A 22,404-nucleotide genomic window follows, 5' to 3' on the forward strand; every position below is an offset into this window, starting at 1 on the left:
GGCTGCCCGGCCGCGCCACCCCTCTGCACGCAAACACACTCGCTTTATCAAACAGCGCTGCAGACGCACTCGCTGCAAGCAGAGGGATCTCAGGCGTCTCACTCATGTCAAGTATGAAGAGTAAAGGCCATTTGAGGTGGACATCAAAAATAAAAACCACTCATGTTATTAAAAACTCAATTTAGAGTGGCCTAACCCCACGTACCTTTGGTTAACTTCCTGCCGTAGTTTTGCCTCGTTCTGTAATCCCACTTGTTTTCTGAGCCGCTGCTTTGTAACTCCCAGCAGGGATTTGCCGGAGCGTGTACACGTGCCAACAGCTCAGTTGACCATCCAAAAAAGTCACGTAACCACAACATTATACAAAGTAAATACCTATTCCTGAGTCAGATGCATAAAATACGGGGACTCCAGCCAGTTAAATCATACCCTACACACTTGTAAGGAATATGAGGAAAAAACCCAAATATCTTAAAATTGGGTGGTATTTCTGGATGCACCGCAGTGAACCAGACGCTCAGTGTTTTGAAAAGCAACGTCCCCTCTCAAACGCTTGGAGCAGGCTAGATTCGAGCACAAGCAATTCCAACCAAATTGCTGCCCAAAAGCTAAGAAACCTCAGGAGCTGCTATATCTTTTTCTGGCATTTTTCATTTTTTTTTATCATGTATTTCCTATAGTGTACTACTGTGACAGCGAGGGGAAAGCGATGGCTTGAGAGATTTGCATCTCCCCCCGCCAGACCAGAGCGATTCCCTGCCAGACCTCGCTCTCGCCATCAGGTGCGGCTCTGCTCGGCTCTCCAGCGCCGTCTGAGCCGGGTCCCTGCCCGGAGCCCCGGCCCCCATCTCCCGTGCAGACAGACAGACAGACAGACGGGCGATGCTTCTGTGGCACTGCTCAGCGGCTAAAACGAGCCACAAGCGTTTCTTAAAATAAACCCGTTATAAATATTTTCTTAAAACAAAACCCCGGTGACAGGAAAGCTGTAAGACATCCTCACGCAGGACATTTGGGACCACGGTGTCTAACGGGGAGAAGCAGCACGTCGAGCCCCACCAGCCGAGGGGCAGAGCCGGACCCCAGCCCGAGCACATCCCTTCCGCACCTGGTGAAAACTGCCTTCTCGTTTTTAGCATCCACAGTCAGCTTGATGGTCTCCTGGCCCGAGCCTGTGCTGATGGTTTCCGTGACGATATCAGCTTTATCCTCCTCCTCCTCGCTGTCGGAGCCTCCAGAGGAGCTGCTGTCTGAGGCCACCAGCGGCGCTTTCCTCGTGACACAGACGTTCCAAACACAGGGAGAGGCAGTGCTGACTGAGAAAAAGAAATAATTCACATTGCAAAAATGAACAAAACCACAGGAACAACTCCCCAGGTGTGACCTGAGGCACCACAGTGGGTTAAAATTGAGTGTTTACAACTAGTGCAAATTTTGAGACTATGGTTTCTGGGCCGTTCCCACACTGAGACAGCACGAGATATTATTTTTTCAAGTAAGAAGAAAAACCCCAACCTCACAAATCAGTGTTCTCCACCTGCCACCTCACGTCTGTGTTTAATACAAACAGCAGAGGAGGCTCTTTACTTCACTTACTGAACGGCGGTAACTCTGAAGGGCGGGCTGAGGCGGTGCCTGGGGTCCCCGCCGACTGTCACCCAGCCCCGAACCCGTGCTGGGGTACAACTTACGGAGCTACACTTGCTGAAGCGTTCATTGGTTTCCATCCCACACACGTGCCTGGCAAGGAAAGCCTCTCACCAAAGTGGCAGAGCAGCGCTGCAGTCTCAGAAAGCGTTTTTCCTCCCGCAGCTGGTCCCTGCTCCCGCAGCCGGACGTGCCGCAGCCGCCGCAGCCGGCCCCGGCAATGCCGAACCCAACCTCCCGCTCCGCTGGGAGAGCACACCAGAGAACGCACAGGGCAGAAACAGGTGCCGCGCTCTCCCTTCCAGTGGTACCCACCTTTCAGTGGTTACTACAGACAAACGTTTAATTTGATCCCATTGAAGTCCTTCATTAAATTTCATTTTTATCTTGCCCAGAAAGGAGGAGGGGAAGAAATGAGACTGTAGGTAACCAACAGGCTCGGCACAATTACCGACAGTATAACTGACCCTATCCTTTTAATTTCTGGCAAGGAATTTTATAATCAAACATAGAGTTAAAACAGTTTACAAATGACTTGCCTCTGTGACATCAACTCTTACTAACTTAAATTTCATCCCTTTCTTGCTGAATAATATTATCCCAACAAACATTCAGGATTTCTGAGTTACTACTTTAATGGACTGATCTCTGTACGAAAGAGAGCCTTCAAGTAAGATAAGGCAGATGACGCCGGAGGGAAGTCCTCCCCAGAAGCCTTGGCACGCTATGCAACATTTCAAGCAGCTTAAATACTACATCTATTTTGTTTTGTACCACTCCCACTTACAGTTCTTGTCCTGACTCTGCTTCGCGTTTCCACCCGAGTCATTGCTTTCTGTGTCGACAGGCGAGCTGCACCGCGGACCTGATTCTGAGCTAAAGCAGGGGGAAAAAAGCCTTGAGAACGAAGTACAGCTATCTCGGTTGTGCTTCCAAATATCCCCGGCAGAAGAAATCATTAGGGCTTTTAACTTCTAAAAACGTTCTTCATTTACTTATGTTATACTCCCAGTACAGCAGCAGTGATGATACATAAAGTATTTCTGCGTCGTAAGACATGAACGCTCGACACCAGTTGGAAGCGCCGGAAGGCAAAGGGAGGTATGAAGCCCTGATCCAGAATACTCAGACAATATTAAAAAATAAAAGGGGTAGCAACATTCAAAACTAAAAGGGGCAACAAGGGGAAGGGAACGGGAGGACTACAGTCAATTACTCCATCAAATCATATTTGAAATACCGTTTCATTCAAAAGTTAAAGAGATTGAGAGAACGTGTGTCTCTTACCAACAGAAAGGCTGGAAGTCTGTGAACTTTGCCCACCCTTTCTCCTCCGGCGTGGTGTTCTCCGGGGCTGCCGAATCCCACACGCTCGACCCAACGTCCATGGCAACACAGGGAGTGGGGGGCTTTGAGTTCACGGGCTCGAACACCGCTGTCCACCCCGAGCCTGTGGACACGGAGCAGACTGGAAGTCCTATGAGTTTTCAGAAGCTTTCGCCATCCCCAAAACATTCCAAAGTGATCAAAACCCCCCCAAAATAGAAAGACCATCCAACAGCACTCCTCCAAAATCTGCCGGAAGCTGCCTGTCTTGCAGGCTGCAGACAAATCGCTCTCATGATAAATATTGATGTTATCCACCAGAGAAATGCATCAATTAAGACAAATGACATTAAGAATGTCTTCATTCTTTGAGCCACTGATTTTCAGCTGAACCAGAAGCACCTTAGTTTCCTGTCAGAAGCTAAGTGGATGGCTTTCAACCATTTCAATCATTAACTGCTTAATTTTGGCAATTACAGGTAAGGAATTGATACACGGATTAGTGTTGAAGATCACAGAAGTGATCTTGAGCAAAACTGAGAATACGATTTGTTTTTTACAGTCCCAGTCTACTCCTTATTCGTTAGAACATACTTCTATTCCTATTCCTTCTATTCTACTTCCATTCCTATAAATCACGAGTTTTTAAAAAGCATTTTTCCTTACCTTTTCTCAAGAAAGAGAAAGGGCTGCTGCAGCAGCACTGAGAGTAAGAGAGACCCATCAAGCCTACACTCACTCAAAAACTGAACCAAAATTTGAACCAAAGTCTCTAGAAGGGTAACTAAACTGACGTACGCTGTCCGCAGGCTGCCGTTTGTGCTGTTTATACTGGTTCTTCCTAAGAAGAACTAGAAATATCTGACACTACCAGATGGGTGTAGAGAGCCGATTACTGGAATCGGCACGCATTATGCTCACAGGTACAATACAAAGACTTCACCTGGAAGAAGAAATGTTTTCAAACTGAGAATGCTTGCATCAAACGAGAAATGACCGTTTGGGAAAACACTTTATTCCAGTTGACTGAATTTGTTCTGCTGACAACACTGTGTGTCTCACGAACTCAGCGCTCTTTGCATCGCAATCTGGGAAAACCCTGTCCCTCGACAGTCCTCCTCCAGGCAGCGCACAACGGCTCTGCAACATGCAAACTGAAACCAGGAAGGCAACTGGGCGGAAAAGGCAGACACAGGGAGCGTGGAGATACTTGGCAAGGGTCTGCAGAAAACTCTTATAATAAAGGAGTTCATGTCATAATCCTCCACTAATATTTTGTTCATTAGCGTTTGTGCAAAAAGAGCTAGTGCTGCTATCGTACTTGGCTCTCTTAGCGTAACCGAAGCATCCCACCGCTATTCGGGAGAAGCTGCCGGGGCTCAATCTCACTAATATTTCAGAGGCAAAAACTGCAGACTGAAATTCACACTCCATGTGCACAGGGGAGTTACGGAACAGCCCCAGAATCCCGGCCACCTGCAAGCTGCTACCCTGCGGAGATGTTACAGATCTCATTTCAAATGGGACGGTGCTCTCGTAAACTCCTTACCTTCAGAGGAGGCAGAGTCTTTCTGCTCAGAAGTATTATTCTTGTTGTTGTTTGCTGAGGAAGGGGGCGGCTGCTGTTCTGTTTCCTCCTCCTCTTCGGAGTCCACACTGCCATCATGATCTCCATTCTCAAGATCGCTTTTTGACGAACTCTCTGAGGTCTGAGACGCTCCAAATCTAAATGGCAGAACTCAGAATTAGAAAACCCCGTAGAGCAGGCGGTTCAGCCCTCACCTGCCTCCTCCCCGCCCCGGGCAGAGCGCAGGAACGGCGCAGTGCCCGAGCGATGCTGATGCCTCCACGGGGCTGTTTTTCCCCAACAGAGAGAAAGTTTGGGCCGGCGACAGCGGGCACTCCTCCAGCTACTTCCACTGAGGTCCCCAAGCGCCTCCCTTCTCAGAAGGCATCTGCAGAATTGCAGTGGGCAATTTGTCGCAGTGACATATTCGGGGCCGGCGATTTGATGAGAGCAGACAAACAGCAGCAAAGGAGGGGAACACCAGTGCGGTACCAATTCTGCCTAGGAGCAAGGCAGCCAGTTTATTGACGTGGCAAACGAACGTGACGGTCTTGGCCGTTTTCCCTGGCTCATCTGAGTGTACTTTCAGACTTAAAATTAGAGAAGTAACTTTATTTAATAACTGACTATAGCAAAGGGATGACAAATTGTAAATGCTTTGCAATGCCAGAGCTGCGCCACGGGACGTCGCTCATTCTCAGGCAAAACATTATGTTTCTTCTTTGACATTTTGAAAAAGAATATTCTATCTACTACCCTCAGTCTTACAATTCTTTCAACCTCCTCCTCTCCAAATACGAGGAAAGGAGTAAGTTCTAAGTATTTCAAACTAAGGATGGTTTTTTTTTTTAATATCTTTGATAACAGACTCAGGAATTCGGTGTTTCCATCATTACTGCATTCCCTCAAACTGGGTCTTTGTTTTGCATTCAGGACAAACCCTCACCTTTTTGCAGAAGTGTGACATGTAAAGCGCTCTGGTTTATGCCAGAAAAAGGCCTCACAGCACATAAATAACAAACACTGAAACGTACAGTTTCATGGCATTTAGGAAAGGAACAAAAAAAATTTCAATCTTTTGTTTTCACCTTACCGTGTTCTTGATTTCACTTGGGTTGCATAGGTTATCTCCTTCTCTTCCCAGATATCTTCTTCCTCCTCGTTATCATCAAATTGCTGGATCCGTTCGTTGCAGCAGGCTTCGAAGAGGGAAGCGTTGGGCTAAAATAATATTAAAAAGAAATCACATTCCATTCATTCTTAGGAGACAGAAACAAGAACTTCAGTGATGAGGAAGTTCACAGAACAGCATTTGTACACAACTAATTCCACGAGGGTGTTGGCATTTGTCTCATTTCCATCCCCGGTTGGGCAATAAGCAGCGTTCAGCTGCGGAAGAGCAGTAACGGCACAGTCCGCTCAGCAGCAGAGACCCCGTGGCAGATCGGGAAAGAAACCCAACACTATCTCAGCCTCTGAAACAGCACAACTCCCGCGGGCTCTGTACCCCGCACAGGGACATCACATTGCTGCAGAAGAGGGCTGGAAACCGTTCCCGTTGGAACTCATCGCAGACTGAGCAGCTTGGAGCTGAGGGCAAAGCGATGCCGCGTGTGCAACCTGTCCCGCTGGGGCCGACGACCCGCTGCGTCCTCCCCGAGCGCTCCAGGGAGCTCCCGAGCGAAGAGGCCAACACTTCACTCCCGCGCACCCAACCAGAAACCCTCCACTCTGGAAATGGCAGTTTTTAGACAGCGGTAAAGTGAGCCGTCCCTGTGACTATACCACGATCTGCCCACGTGAGCCGTCTGGCATCGCTCAGGTAAAAGATTTGACTATGTGGTCACTTCCAGACAGTGCAGAGCCCAAACCAACTGCTGCATTAGAATTCCATCCCACACAAGAACTGTCTACTCGGGGAAAAAAACAAGTTAAACTAAGCCCATAAAGTGCTCTGGGTGGCAGCAGGCTTGGCTGGCAGATTCAAAAAGAAAACAAGTTTTCTGTATCTACAGAGCACTGCCTAGAGCAGCCAGAAGAGAGAAAAAAAAGTACTCTTCATAGTTCTGTTTAAGTGACAAATAAAGTATATTAAGACTAAGGAAACCTAAGTCTTAGTAGTGACTAAAATAAGTTTCGGCTGGGAGACGAGCTTGGAATCACCTCTTTCAAGCCACTGTCCAGCTTCAGTGAGCATTGATTTAGGTCAGGAAAACAGACAAGGCAAGACGCGGCATGGCAATGTTTAGACCCATACGGAACCCAGTCCTCTCTATGTCCGTTTTCCCCTCGTCTGTGTATGGAAAGATGATCAAAGTGAACATATGGACAAAACAGATTCACAGTGTAGAGAGGGAGAGAGATTCCTCCAACGTAGAGTGCTACTTCTGAAGATCCTCAACAATACAGTAAAGCGCAGAGGGGTCTCCGAGGGTACGCGTCATGTCCCGAGTGCCTTCACTGGACTCAGCTACGAGTGCAGTTACCAGTTTTCATTTACCACGATAACATACCAAACCATTTTTCTTTCAAAATGGCAACAGCTAATTCAAGCACAAACTAACTTGCCAGAATCTGTCGTGTTAAATTAATATCCCCAAATAGCCACTTACACTGTCATCATCAGCATCTATATTGAAGTTTATCTCTGCGATCCTGTCAAAGGGAGCACTGCGAAAAGAAGGGAAAGAAGCGTCAGTGATGGCACGGAGGAACGAAGCGCTTTTGCAGCGCAGCGCAAGACCAGAGGACCGCGAACCACAGAGACACTTTGTGTGACCACTCAGTGCCTTCTGTGTCTGTTCCCTGAACAGTCACTGTTGCGTTAAGTGCAATGGTCTCCTCTCTTTGAGATCAACAATTATTTCAGATTTTCATTCTTAGGTCTGACTCAGTACCTGACTAAACGAGCTTGGCCGTCATCTTGTTGTATTTTGAGGCTTCGCGGCACGCGCAGCAATGTCTGGCTGTGGCTATTTTGCAACTCTCACAGCACCCGCGGAGCATAAAGGTTACCTTAATTTTTTTGCACCAGGTCCCTTCAGCTGAACCAAATCTTAATGGAAAAGAAAAAACCCAAACTCATATTTAATTAAAAAAAGAAGGAGCTGCACCCAGCTGCTCTGGGATTCCAGTGCCACGTTCACCCAAGAATCAGCCCGGGAGAGGGCGCAGAGAGGGGAGCGACTCCGGCGGGGTGGGCACATACCAGACACGGGCAGAAGGGACTGCACCCGCCTGCTTTAACGTGGCCGCGGTAACTTCACGGAATCTTAGCGTACGAGCGGCTCGAAACCCCCGATGCATTACTAAGGCACGTTTGCTGCCAAAATCATTAAATAACCCAATTTCTGTTTGAGACCTAAGAGCGTCCACTGTGAGAACAGCAGAGGGTGCTGCAGGTCAAAAAACTCCAACCCACGAACGCAGTTTGAGTGGATGCAGTATTTTACCCCATATCTATGTATCTCTAAGTTTCCACAGCGTATTTTCTTCTAAAGACAACTGTTCAGTTAGTAAAAGATAGTCATGCACATCACCAGGACATTGAAACATGATTATGACTTCTTAAAATATTCAAATTCCTATTTGCAGCCATTCTGAACAGCGGGAAAACAGATGACAGGGAGCAGCATTCTCAGAATATTCAAGACCGGAACAGTTTTACAGTATATTCTTCTTTTCCAATGACAAACACAGAGAAGTCTAGCACACCCCACTTACAGATTTGGTTCAGTTTCACGTTCATTTTCAAAATGGGCATTAGCTACCTTCAGCAGCTCCTCACATAAACTCCCTCTTCCCCTCCACCTACACACTCAGAAGTTCAATATCCGATAAGAAGATGAAAGTGTATTTTAGTTTTAAAAAAACGTGTAGAACTAAGTAACGCATGTTGAGTTAAACTCGCCTTCTAGTCTGGAACTTCTTGACCTTATTAAAGTTCAGGACATCTACAATGCTCAGGAAATAAAGATGGGAAAGCTGGACTCCAAAATCTTTCTCCATGTTAGAAGACGGTTCCCAACTCTTTGGCAAACACCTTAACGGAGCTCCTAAGACCCAACGGATCTTATGACTCTCTACTTTGATTCATGCTCGAAAGCAACTCTGAAGCGGCCAAACTATTTCCACGTTGTCATTTCATTTAAGGTATTTCACGGAGCCCAGTAGTTGCTAAAAACAGTGTCTGAGCGGAACCAGCAACAGAATCCTCAATAAATCAGGTCTGGAGCAGCCGGAGCGATGTGGCACACCCAGAGCTTTCTGGGCTCAAGGCTTCCCGTTTCTGTCCGGGCTGCAGGACAGCAGGATCCGGCGGCTCCCTGCGGAGCAGCCCCAACACTGCCACCCTGCGAGCACCAGCCCGGGACGGCTCACACAGTAGGTACCGCCACCGGCCCTCCCTGTCCCCCGGATGACAAATAATTCCTTTGAGACGAACACTGCCACAAGACAGAAGTGGATGGGCAAAATCGGGGAGCAGGGAACACGCTGGGTGTCCTCCTGGAACGCTCTTCTGTCACGAAATGTACTCTAAATGGTGACAATTTTTGAACCGTTATGGCCAAGTGGGAGAATTACAGTCCCCGTAATTTCCTGCGCTACGATTTTTAAGGTGAGAAGATGAGCTGCAGTTTTAATTAGATTCCAGTAGTTCTATAAAAGCTGAACCACTTCCCAACACTGAATTCAGTAAGTTGTGTAACATTAAATCCACCTATATCTGCCTTCTTTGGGCTGTTTTTTGCTCCTGCCTTATCTATGTTTCCGTATTCCTAAGAGAGAAAATGGCTATTTTTTTCCATGGACTTCATCAGAAGACTGTTCTTTCTACTCCTAATTTCAATAAGGACTTAATGCCACCAGAGAGTATCTGTGTAATTGCCTAGAGTCAGCTCTAATGCTTTGCTTTCTGTGCAATTAAATTTATTCTAGAATACGGCTGGATAATAATTCTGTGTTCCATTAAAAATGTTTCTCTTCAAAATGAAGAAGCACTTTTCCTTGGTTCTACAACTGTCTTTGGAAAGCGGAGGTGGACTCCTATAAAAAGAAAACGAGGTCAGCTCTTTTCCAAGCCATTGACAAACCTTCCGTTTGGTTCAAACCAAAGGAGGAACGCAGTGAGGTTCGTTTAAAAACCTGAACTAGAAGAAGAAGGATTAGTTGCAAAGAGGCTTAAACACTTAAGTTTTATAAACTTACTTGATATTATCATCCTGATCTGCAAACTCCTCATCGTTAAAGCCAAACTGATCCACAAAGTTGGCCGTCATCTGCTGGATCTGGTACTCGGAGAAGGCCTGAGCAACAGAAGTGCAAAGACATTCAATTAAACCGGCTGAAAGCACATATTCTAAAAAGCATTAAAATCATAGAAAACTGACAAACTTTGAGAAATCACCTACTCCAAACCCCTTTCTCAAAGCGGGATCTCAAACTGACTGTTCTCAGACAGACTTCTGCAAGTCCTGGACAGATGCTTCTCTGACCTGCTCTCAACTTCTTCCAAAGAGAGTTTGGAAATTTTCCCAGGAAACCCTCCCTTGGCTTCGTTATCCTGTTAGAATGTGGTATCGGGGGGCTCAGTTGTTTGTTTTCCCCTGATGCACTCTGAAGTCTACCTTGCTGCAGCTTAAACCCACCACTGCCCTCAAGAAGGTACTTTTCACTTCCTCTAAATCCCTCTTCCCCGCAGGATGGGGCACACGTCTCCACATAATCTTCTCTTCTCTTGACCGAGCGGACCAAATTCTTTCAACTTTTCTTCCCGTACCACGTTCTACACCTCTGATCATTCTCATTACAATCCTCCAGCCTACCTTTGGCTAACACAACTCACTTTTGAAGTTCACTGCCTCCAACTGGGCATTCGCCAAAGAGAAGGGGAAGATCTTTGAGCCGACACTCCCCCCTCTCGCACACCCGGTTTCCCGCAGCAGCTTGGGTCCTCAGCTCACGGCTCGGGATAACCGCCCAGATACGTTTTGGTCACGTTCTGGCCTACTCATCCGCGCCTCATTCTCGATTTATGAAAAGAACTGCTTCTGCCTCCAAACAGAATCTCACACGCGCTCTTATACAGTGAGGTTTTTTTTCAGATCATTTCTCCTCTTTGGAGGGTAATTCTGAGTGCCGGTAGGTGCCCACTCCTGCTCCAGCTCAGCGTCTCTGCAGCTGCACTTTGTCGTGACTCCGCTGCAGGTGGTCCGAAGTACCCGTGTTCCTGCCCGAGGAGCTCTGCAGGCTCCTGCCAATATTTCTATTGATAATTGTCACAAGGAAAGACAAAGGCACTGCATTTTCCCTTTTTAAATGCACTTTCTAAGTACCAGCTGAGGAAAAGAAAGGTATTTGCAATGTCGGAGTAGCCAGTTAGAGTATTTGGACAAAAGAATAACTCTAAATTATCTTCAGCTCATTTTTACCCTTAATTAGAAGATTTCAGATTGAGACTGTCTTTTTACTCCCCACAGGTAGCTTCCTACTAAACAGGTTGAAACTCGTATCCTCTGCTAATGCTCTTCACGTTCTCAGCATCAAAAAAGGCTGGAAGAACTTGTCTAAATATTTCATCCTGAGAAGCGGCTTCCATCCATCTGATGGAGCTTTAGCAGAGTGCCTCAGATCTGGAGGACCCCGAGACCTCTGCTAAATGCAAGCCAGCCCTTAGTTACCTCCCTTTCTCCCTACGTCAAGGCTTTTTACTGCTCCCACGGCTACTGCTCACTGCTCTTCACCACTAACACTTTAGTACGGCGCGCTCAGTTTTTAACAGAACTCCGCAGAGCGCAGAGGAAGCAGAAGCCCTCTCTTGGCTCCAGCGCTACCATGCGTAGGTGACACGTGCGCCCTTCTTGGCTGGGAACTACCGCAACTCACCGCAGCTGGTCTACAGCGCCGGGACCACCCAGCCCCTCGCGTGGGGAGAACCAGGAAAAGAGCACGAAATATGCAGTGCCCCACAGAAATGTCAGACACATCAGGTATGTGGGACGCGCACACAGTCTGAGCCAGGCTCCTCCCCAGTTGGAGTCTAGACCACCTAAGTAACTATACTGGAAAAACACAAAAGAGCTGAACACACCAAGAGTAAAATTTGGGAAGCCGCTCTATCCATCCCGGATGGATCAAGGGTGAGTACCAGAGAAGCAAGCTTCCCAGGAACAGGGAAGAGCACGGGGCAACTCACCTGTTGGAGGGAAAGTTCATTGGGAAAAGCACTCTCAAGGTCTTCATCCTCACTGGAAGAGTGCAGATGGTGAGTGCTCACCTGAAAAAAGGACAAAAAGATAAGCACAAGTGAAAGCTAAGAAAGCTCAAATACTTTCGTTCCACACATACAATCAAACACCAAACTCTTCAGAAGGCAGAAACTGTCCCAATGAACAACACAGAAACGTGGACTAGAGTTTACCAACGCGTATCAGAGCTGCTGCTGCCTGAAGAACTATTATGGAATATGTTTTCTACACACACTCTGCCCTTATAAGCCAACTTCATAAAAACAAGCAAAAGAAAAAACCCAACCCAGCGATATCTCATTTTTAGTTAGTTAAAGAAAGTCCAGAAGATAGAAGGCCCATCTGAAATATGCACAATATCACTGTTCTCACCAAATCCACTGTATTCCTCCTGTTCGTTTCTGTCAGCGTCTCTTCTACAAAACTCTCCCATCTCCCTCTGCAATCTTCAGGCAGCTCTGTAATGGGAAGGTCACCATAAGGATTACCACCACGCATGAGAAGGACCAAGGCCAGTCACTTGCCTGGAGGTTTCTGGGCAGACACGTACACCGCACATGTGCCAAGTAATGCGCGCGTAATGCAAGCGCTCTGCAAAGCGCATTATATTTTACTCCTGCTTTTCTAAAAATGGCAAATTCTGCAGAGAAAGGAACATCTTTTATTAAGCCAACCAGTAAGGTGTTACTGGTCTTCACAACCTTGCCTTGCCTGTGGAGTTACAGTGGGCTAAAGACACAAAACTTCTACAACCTTCTGAAAACCAGCGTACATGCGACAAGTTCTACCTTTTTCTTCCTTTTCTTTCCTTGTGATTGTGGTGGGTTGACCCCAGCCAGCAACTGTGCACCCACCCAGCTGCTCACTCCGGCCACCCACGGCAGGATGGGGGAAGGAACTGGGAGACCAAAAGGGGTTAGGGGCTGACCTGCTGGAGAGCAGCTCCGAGAGAGGGACCTGGGAGTCCAAGTTGCCCATGAGCCAGCAATGTGCCCGGGGGCCAAGAAGGCCAATGGCATCCTGGGGGGCGTCAAGAAGAGTGTGGCCAGCAGGGAGAGGGAGGTCATCCTCCCCCTCTGCTCTGCCACATCTGGAGCACTGTGCCCAGTTCTGGGCTCCCCAGTTGAAGACAGACAAGGAACTGCTGGAGAGAGTCCAGCGGAGGCTACAAAGATGCTCAGGGACTGGAGCATCTCTCTGCTGAGGAGCGGCTGAGCGCCCCGGGGCTGGTCAGCCTGGAGAGGATCTCCTCAATGCTGATCAGCATCCCAGGGGCGGGTGGCAGGAGGATGGGGCCAGGCTCTTGGCAGTGGTGCCCAGTGACAGGACAAGGGGCGACGGGCACAAACTGGAACACAGGAAATTCTGTCTGAACATGAGGAAAAACTTCTCTCCTGTGGGGGCGGCAGAGCACTGGCACAGCTGCCCAGAGAGGGGGGGAGTCTCCCCCTCTGGAGCCATTCCAAACCCGCCTGGACGTGTCCTGTGCCACTGCTGGAGGTGCCCCTGCTCTGGCAGGGGGTGGCACTGGGGGAGCTCCAGAGGGCCCTTCCAGCCCCCACCAGTCTGGGGTGCTGTGAAAAGTGAGACAAACTCATGGGTTGAGATAAAGAAGGTTTAATAAGTGGAGAAAAGAGGAAAAAAAAACCAACCCAGACCGAGCGATGCAAAGGCACTCGCTCCACACATCCCACCAGCGGACTGATACTCAGCCAGTCTGAGCAGGAGCTTCCTGGGAAAGACTGTGCCCCCAGTTCCCGCTGCGGAGAACACGGCGCGGACCAGCCCTTCAGTCAGCCCAGGGCAGGGTCCGGCGGTGTCCCCTCCCCACCCCCCGTCCGTGCCCGGCTGCCCCCCGGCGTGGGGACGGAGCGGGTGAAAGGGAAAGCGTGGGCGCTGGGAAGCACTGCTCAGCGAGAGCCAACACACTGGTGGGCTATCACTCAGCACCGTTTCAGTCACAAATCCGAAACGCAGCACCGCACCGCTGCCACGAATAAAGCTGTCTTCGTCCCAGGCAGACCCAGCCCAGTAAACAGCAGAGGGAAATAACCCTGACTTGGGAAACTTTCAGTCTTTACTAAAACGTTTATAACTTCTCAATTTTCACGTAGACGTGACAACACACCAAGTCACTATATTACCACTTCATATAGAATCACAGAATATATAAATAAGTCATAGAATACATAAATAAATCATGTAGAATCATATGTTCGTTAGGTGCCAAAAATAGAAACTCAGGCCAGATTTGTGCTCATTGTTTCGCTTAAGAGATGCAGATGGAAAAATCTTATCTCCTCTCACACAAAAACATCAGACGCAACTAGATCTCAAAGTCAAGTCCGATGAAGACGCGATGGACAAAGCCCGGCAACGCGAGTGCCTCCGGCAAAGCGGAGATGTGGGGCCTCCGGGGTCTCTCTTCCCCAGACAGGTGTAAGAATAAGGAAGCGCAGAAACACCACGTACGAACACCACTCCGGAATGCCATAAATAAGCACTATAAACGTACACATAAATGCAGATGAAAAGAAGCATTCTTTGGCACAAAAAAGGTACCTTCAGCCTCCGGCTGCAAAAACAAAGTTCCAACAATGTCAATGCAATTGTATGAAAACAAGGAACACCCAAATTTGGTCTGGACATTTTTTTAAAGTTATGGGAAATATTTAACTAGAAATCCTTTTCATTATAAAAGGGGCTTTTGCGAAATACATGCAATAAAAGTCTTCTCAAAAGGCCCGCAAGCATTATTTAATCAAGAAAAATAAAAGGAAGGGAGAAAGTCGCACGTACCTTTAATGAACTCGCTAATTTGAGTCTGCATGGGGCCCTTCTCCATGTTCTGTACCACGGCGTTGGCGATCCGGGTGAGGTGGCCCATGTTCCCTCGCCTCATTCCACCTTCTGCCCTGCAAAGAGCAAACGGCCAGTAGCAACGTAGCCGGGCAGCAGCGACCCCGGGGTCGGAGGGGCGAGCGCGACGCGCGAGAGCTGCGCGCTGCTGCAGCACCCTGACGCGGGCACCCCGGCCCCACGCAGAGCGCAGGACCCGCGGGAACGCTCGCTGCTCACGCAGGCAGCGCACAGGGGCAGATGACCCGGAACAAACGGACCTTTCTGCCTCTTTGCATGTGTTGAGAGGGGAGAGATCACTCGCCCGGATTGGACGCACCAGATGAAATTTAAGCCAGTTGCAAAGAGTGAGTTAATCGGGTACAGAAAAAGCAGTGCAGAAATAATCAATCTGGTTATAATTTCCACTAAAGAAAACTCTCGGCAATAAGAATTTACATCCCTGCTACTGAAACAGCTTTGGAGTTTTACATGCAATTGAAGCATGAAGCAGATGAATTCAAGAGAAGAAAAGACGCTGACCTACAACCATTAGATCCCCCTTACAAAACAAAGCATGAGCAGCTAACGCTGCCGAGTCCCACAGTCTCAAAGTCACTTTTCTTTGACTCTGCACCAGTTCTCCCTCCCTGGAGCAAAGCAGCAATCTCAAAATTGGGGGACAAAGTGCCTGAAATAATTCTGCTTTCCACAGCATCCAAAGGAGAACTGATGAGATTTGGGAAGACAAACGTAAACCCCGGTGGCACATTCCTGGTAAGAAATTTCACAGGACAATGTTTAGAAGCAGCATGTCCACCTTTGAACTGGCCGGTGCTGGAAAGAAGCCCAAAGCTCTTCCACGCAACACTATTATTCACTGTAACATCATGCACATTAATGTATGCCACATCACGAGGTCAAATTCAGAAGTTCTGATTCCTTGATGCAGCCCAAGGACACGCAAGGGTGCCTCAAGCCACCACGAATAGAACTGGTGGGTCAGAACGAAACTAAACAAAAATAACCCCCTTGTAAACGGGGTGACAAGAAGTTTCCACCTCTTTTTACTGAGGCTCCAGCTGTAAAACAAAGGTTTCTTTCCGAGATGCCCACGCGTAATAAAGAATTTCATGTTTCCTTGGGAGAGAGGAAGACACCGAACACGAGAGTTAATTTTGAGCTGGTATGCAGTGCTCGTGCCGGTTCCTCTCCGCGCTCGCTCGGGGGCTTTGGTGCAGCACCCCAATGTGATGGGGCGAACGCAGCAAAGCCATGGGGCAGTACCAGCTTTCCTCATCACGGGCAGTTACAGCTATGGTTTACAGCTTTTTTTTTATATCCACACACACACACCCCCCCCATTCCGAAAAGTGTAATCCTCATCTCCTCAATCTCTAAAAAGGTTAAGTTTATGCCGAAATTCTCCACTAGGCTTTCCCCTAACGTTGGAGCTGAACAGATGCACACGAGGAGGCTGAATAGTTTGGGAAAAAACCTGCCTTACCCCTCCACAGGCTCCTCTTCCAAAAAACCAGAGCGCAAAGCCAGTCCAAACCGTACCTGTACACGTCCTGTAACAAGGACAGCGCTCTAACCCCAAACTCGGGGTTTGGAACTATTCAAATGAAACGGACACCCGGAAAGCAGTTCCCAGCGCTGAGCTGCAGCCTCCTGCACACAGGCTCACGGCAGCTCCTGCCGCACCCCAACCCACCAGGACAGCAAATGTCCCAGCCCGGCCCCACGGCACTGCCGGGAGCAGCAGTGCTGCGAGCCCAGAGCCCCCCCGGCCCCCCAGGGCAGCCGGGTCCCCCCAGCCCTGCCCAGAGCTGCGCCCGAGCTCCGGAGGACAAAACCCACGGGTAGACGGGGCGAAGGCAGACAGCACTGCCCTGCCGCTCTCTATAAAAACGCATCTTGTCCAGCACTCTGGAAAAGCTCAGCTTTCTCAAAAATGTAAAGAGTTCAGGGACAAAAGCAGCGTACAGTAATGTCGCATCTGCCTTCTTCAGCTGTATGCGCCGGGAGAACCAACACCAGGCGGCTTCTGAGCTGAGCAGTCTGTAACACGCTGCTGGAACGCAGCCAGCAAACACCCAAAACTAACTCCCGTTTCAACACTTTTAAACGCTTTTTTATCAGCCACGCCACAATTGGCGGTTACTGCATTTACACGAACAGGAAGGCAAAGGAAGATGTGCTACAGTAAACTGATGTTTCCTATAAACTCACATCACTGACCAGACTTAGGTTATTTTAAATTCTAATTACCTGGGCAGATCAAATGGACCGCAGCGAAAGAATTATGTGGGTTACCTGGAAGTTAAATTCTGGTAGTTACAAAGTCCTTTATCAAGAACATATGGAGTAACTAAAACTAAGAGAACCCATGGGGAAATGCCATGACCCGACGGGAAAATATATTACCACCACTCCTGCTGACGATTTTCAAGAAATAACTCCCCAGCTCCGAGTTTGGAATCTCTGACCCTGGGCTCCTGGTGCCTGACTCCTCCCAGAGCGTATACAATAATCTTCGTATAAACTCAAACTTCTGAAAGCACACCCTCTGAGATACCCCTCTGCTAACCCAGGATTTCTTCTTGCCATTAAAATTCTTTCCAATGTGGTGACTGGAACCGTTTGGCATGAAATATGTATGAGCTCCAGTTCCTATCTAATTTAATTCGGAAAACTCTTAAGCAGCAACCACAGATATTTCTGTTACCTACGAAACTGTGCACAGCGATAGCTCTGCAATGAAACCACCAGCAAAATTCATTATCAACAGCACAAGGGGTTGCAAGAGGGAAAAAAAAAAAAAAAAAACAACCAAAAAAGAGCCCAACCAACCAAACCAAGAACAAAAAAAATCAACCCAAAACCCAACCTACCAATTATGGCCTGAAAGTACGCCTGAAATAATCACAGTGGGATTACAAAGCACTTTGAAGCCATAAAGAGCTCAAAATAGTGAGGGAGGACCAAAACATTTAGATGGACAAAGAAACAGAAGCCTAGATAATATTTTCACTTTAGTATATTTTAGGTTTTTTGAATTATTTAGTTCTTATAATCATTGCAATCAGCATGAAGTCCAAGAGTTTTATAAATTTAGAATATGAAATGTGGGGCAAATCCGGGGCAAAAACGCTTGCCCACCTCAGTTTCCATACAGTTGCTCACCTTAGGGAGAACAGAATTATGCATTTTTTTTAAAAAAGTTAATATTGTATGGAATGAATACGCTATGTAATTTCCTGGGAAAGCAAGAATTGCTGTATTTAGGTTGAGATGTTATAAGCATTTTAAAAAAATCATGCTTTCAAATTATACGCCTATTTGGTGAATTTGGTTTTTAACATGCAGATAATCCTCATTACAAGTCACAACCAAAATCCAAACCATTTTAGACACCATTAAATTGTAAATTACACAAATAATTGAAAGAACATTTCAAGGCAACGTTCTAAATCTGCAGCCCCAGAACAAGCGCCTCCCGAACCCCAAATCCCTTACTGGATTTTGTCATTGGCTTCCCAGGCATCCAATATCCTCTGCACCAGGCAGCACTTCTGGAACAGCTGCAGGGGAAAAAAGGAGACGGAAAGAACATTTCACAAGTTTGCCAGAGAGAGACTCGTGCCTTAGGAAGTCCGTCCTGAACTAGAGTTACTTCTGTTCGTTCCTTCACTCCTACCGAACAAGAACTTAAAGTTCAGCGCTTATCTTTCCCAAGAGCTCAAGTTTCTCCTCTCTCAATTTTTTTTTTCCTCCGAGGACCCAGGGGAAACAGCAATGCCTACAAACGGCTCCAGCCTGCTCTGGGCTTCAGGGGAGCCGCAACGGCCAACACCTTACAAACCGTCATTTTACAATTTTACATTTACAAGCTGTCATTTTTACAAACACAGCAAAAACTTTTCATCGACTGGGCCACGATGCAGAAGTAGAACGCAGTCAGCTAGCTGCAGTCCAAGGTTTATATGCATCTTTGCTAAAAAACTTAAATAAAAATGGATTCACAAGCCCTTCAGATGAAGTGGGTGGTATGTTTATTTTGTAATTGGATGCTAAAAAAGGAAATTACAAAAGCAAATACACTTCCATCCAGAACTGACAGAACCAAGTTACATCTAGACACTTTCAAACGAGCTCCCTGCTCCTCAAGAGCCCGTACGCCGTCTTCTTGGTAACGCATACTCAGGCTCGATCCCTCGGTCTAAAATTCTCAGGCGACACAACCGGACTTACGTGAGTAACCATGATGTTCTCCGTATTGTTTTCTGAAGTCTCTGTGTTCTCTGTGGGCACGTTTCCATTCAGCACCTCTTCTTTGCTCTCCAGCTCATTAGTAGTAGTTTTCCCCTCTTGCACAGAGTGTGAGAGAATAGCTGCTATGGACAACTCCACTTGGAAATGCAAAAAGTTATTCCACGTGTATTTAAAAAATAAGTCCTGGAACAAAACGAGAGGCAAAAAAATTCACTCTAGACACATCTTCCCGTTCTCAACAATCGAATGACATTAGAACAGAGCCCAACTAGTTGTTTCATCAGCAATTCCACTAAAACGAATCTACTTATATGCCGCAGTACCCACTCAGAGCTGACCGTGCTCCGGTTGCTCTGCTGTAACATACACTTTCCAATAAACGGGGCACAATGGAAATGCTCTCGTGCACAGCCGGGGCTCACAGCACACACACGCTGAACAAAGAATGCGATCTGTTCTGTGGCTGAATTAATCATAAGAAAAGTATCAACTAAATAATTTCTGAGTCTAAGAATAATTCTCTGAAGGACTGCCCCGGTCATATTGGCAGTTTTCAGAACACGTCCCTGTTCACAGCCAGAGAGAAAGACCGGCTCGGAGCATCCCGAGAGCTCATACACACAACGCACCCAAGCCTTCTCAAGGGCCAGACTATTTTGCGTACACACTACCCAACTACTGTAGCAACAAAAGCGAAGCATGAGGTTCAGCTCGAAACACCAAGCAACTGTATTTGCATTACAAAAGCTATTCTGAGGACGGCTGTTCCTACTTTCAGCAGATTAGAAAAATAATCAGACACCGGCACGCGTGAAACAAACTACCTTGCGCTGCACAGACGACAGGGAAAGCAAAACCGTTCCCAGTGTAAAGTCATTGCCCCTCTCCCCGTTCTGTCCCACTGCGTTACTCACAAGTAATAGGTTCATGGTACTGAGTCTGCATAGTTCCTGATTAATACTGGGAGTGTTTGTGTGAAGCAGAGCAGCTATTAGACGAGATCCATGAAGACGAGCGTTCCCCAGTGGCTCCTCCAAGACACCGATTGTAGTTAGGATTGCTGTTTTCTGTCAGGAAAACAGAGAACGAGTACTTCGACAAAGATCAGCGTTCCCGTGGGTGCATATGCACAACGATTTGACTAAACGTGACCAGTTCATTTCATAAATATTCTCCACAGGTAAACCTAAACCATCTTCCTACACAGAGGACAGTGTTGTGCGACCACTGTGAGACTGGTACTTCCAAAACTGAAGACTGAAATCAAAATATTCACTAACATAGACCGTTTCTCCTCACCCCCTCCCCATCTTCACACAAACCACCAGTCCCAACACAGCTCTGCTCTTGGTTTTACTTGAATACAGTGGTGTTCAAAATTCCCGCTGCCGAGTCCCCAAAGGACCCCAATTACGAATTTTAGGAGTGAATTCTTCTTCAAAAGACATTTGTCTGTTCCAGCGCGTGGCGCTTTCAGAAAACAGCCAGGAAGTCCGTGTAGGACAGGGAAACCCTGAAATCGGGTCAGGAGCCATTTGCCCCCGAGAAAGGCCGAGATGCTTCACCTTGGGAGGGCTGAGCAGCAGCTGGTGGAAATCCTTTAGCCGGGGCTCAATCCCGTGTAAGATGCTGCTATTGACAGTGTAAGACCTTTCAAATCCCTGAGTGTATGAGTCCATCAGTCCTTCCACTCTGCAAAGGAGAAAAGCACAGCAGTTGAGATTTGACAAAACGTTAAAAACCAGTCAGGCTGTCCATGTCGGTCATTTCCTCTTGAAAAATAACTATGAATATGAAAAATAATAATTTCCAGCCACTGACTATATTTACATAACTGCACTATATTAATATATCATTACAAGATGATATTCACGTAGTCAAAACTGCAAATGAGCTGAGTGGGAAGACAGAGAATAAGCTGTCTGCAGAGCTGACAAATTACTGAAGTGCCCCCTGGTTTTTATAACTTCCCAAACATTTGAAAAGCAAATTCCATCAGCACGAGTTAACTATAAACATTTGTTAAAAACTGTAACTCTTCCACAAGCGTTCAAGAAGAGACACATAAATACAGCGACCGATGAGAACCGTGAGCAGGCACGTAGCCGCGCTCGGAACCATCAAGCAGCGAATCACAACTATTACTGACCCCTTCCATGGGCAAAGTCACACGGGAATAACAAACGCTTTTGTTTCAGTGGTGACAACTCCCGCACGGCGGAGCGGGGCTGGCGGGGACCCCTGAGCCTCCCCCTCGGACCTCTTCAGAGGCCCTGGGCACAAGGCACAGCAGATTTAGCATCTCAACTTTTCACTTTTAACTCTGCACGTGACTTTCTGACTAGCGACTAGTTTGCCCAGTGCCATCTCCTGTCCTCCTCTCCAGTACCTCTTCCCAATCTTCCACTGCCTCCTTCGCTCTTCCTTATTTTCTCCTTTTTTAGAAACTGAGATTTTTCAGTATCTCCCTTCCTCCCCAGAACTCTCTTGCCTTTTCTCTCCTCCATCTCCGTAAAAAGAAATAAAAGGCGGATGTAATTTTAAAAAACAAAATGAAAACTCTACAGCCACATATATATGCAGACATCATCACACCGATTACGCACAACGTCCCATTTCCTCCCCCGCTCTGCACACGCTCTGCTGGACGATCTCCGGCACACGCGCGAGCGAAGCAGCAGAGCCCCCAGGAGCTGCCAACCGCTGCCACTGCCGCGAGGTGCATCAAAACCCAAACAGCTCTTCTGGCAACTCATTTCCAGACAGCACCTCACACTAGGCCAAAACATTCCCTTCTTGGCCTAAGTAAAATGACACCGGAGTGCCCAGAGAGGTGGGGGAGTCTCCATCTCTGGAGACATTCAAAACCCGCCCGGACGTGTTCCTGTGCAGCCTGCTCTAAGGTGGCCCTGCTCTGGCAGGGGGGTTGGACTACATGATCTCCAGAGGTCCCTTCCAACCCTACGATTCTATGATTCCTACAATTGTTCCCGCCGGAGGAGCAAGCGCCACCTTACCCAGAGCGCCTGGTTTCCAGCAACGTCAGAAGAACTTGTGTGCCGTTCACTATGCAATTTTCCGTCTGTTCTCCATCAAACATGTTCTTCAGGAGCTGCTCCACACACTCCTGCCTGTAGATCGACACACACACATTAGCAGTGTAACAATTCGAAGCATTTGGCCGTTGCTTTAATCACAAAATATCCACTTCTGGGTCTTCTGGGAAAAAAAAAAAAAGGCCGCAATTCTCCCCCTCCCCCCCCTTTTTTTTAAGCAAGAATAAAGACTTTCCTCTCTGAAGTCTCATATGACAACAATGGTTCTACACGGGGTTTCGGAACTCGCTTACTCATCCATCGCTACGGCAAGCCCCGCTTACAGACAGCCCGACTCCAAAGCAAACTGCCGTTCCCTTTACCAAAGGATACACCTCTTCGTTCTAAACTGCAAGTCACCCCAGTGCTACCTCAGCCAAATTAACTCATTAAAGCCAACACGAAG

At 47.5% G+C, this 22,404-nt stretch overlaps 1 protein-coding gene across 2 annotated transcripts in view; it reads right to left on the reverse strand.

Annotated features, from left to right (window-relative positions):
* The window catches only part of PPP6R2 (protein phosphatase 6 regulatory subunit 2), a 107,212-nt gene that overhangs the window by 10,455 nt on the left and 74,353 nt on the right, over window positions 1-22,404 (reverse strand). For both annotated transcript variants that reach the window (XM_082483176.1, XM_082483175.1), the window contains exons 8-22: window positions 21,921-22,034; window positions 20,469-20,595; window positions 19,818-19,970; window positions 18,883-19,086; window positions 18,148-18,212; window positions 14,587-14,702; window positions 12,160-12,245; window positions 11,736-11,816; window positions 9,749-9,846; window positions 7,153-7,210; window positions 5,634-5,761; window positions 4,523-4,698; window positions 2,935-3,097; window positions 2,435-2,523; window positions 1,109-1,316 (exon numbers count right to left, since the gene is read on the reverse strand). In XM_082483176.1, the coding sequence (XP_082339302.1) occupies window positions 1,109-1,316; window positions 2,435-2,523; window positions 2,935-3,097; window positions 4,523-4,698; window positions 5,634-5,761; window positions 7,153-7,210; window positions 9,749-9,846; window positions 11,736-11,816; window positions 12,160-12,245; window positions 14,587-14,702; window positions 18,148-18,212; window positions 18,883-19,086; window positions 19,818-19,970; window positions 20,469-20,595; window positions 21,921-22,034 (1,866 nt within the window). The remainder of the gene's footprint in view (window positions 1-1,108; window positions 1,317-2,434; window positions 2,524-2,934; window positions 3,098-4,522; window positions 4,699-5,633; window positions 5,762-7,152; window positions 7,211-9,748; window positions 9,847-11,735; window positions 11,817-12,159; window positions 12,246-14,586; window positions 14,703-18,147; window positions 18,213-18,882; window positions 19,087-19,817; window positions 19,971-20,468; window positions 20,596-21,920; window positions 22,035-22,404) is intronic.

This window comes from Vanellus vanellus (assembly GCF_965231255.1).
Source record: "Vanellus vanellus genome assembly, chromosome: 1".
NCBI classification, from domain to species: Eukaryota; Metazoa; Chordata; class Aves; order Charadriiformes; family Charadriidae; genus Vanellus; species Vanellus vanellus.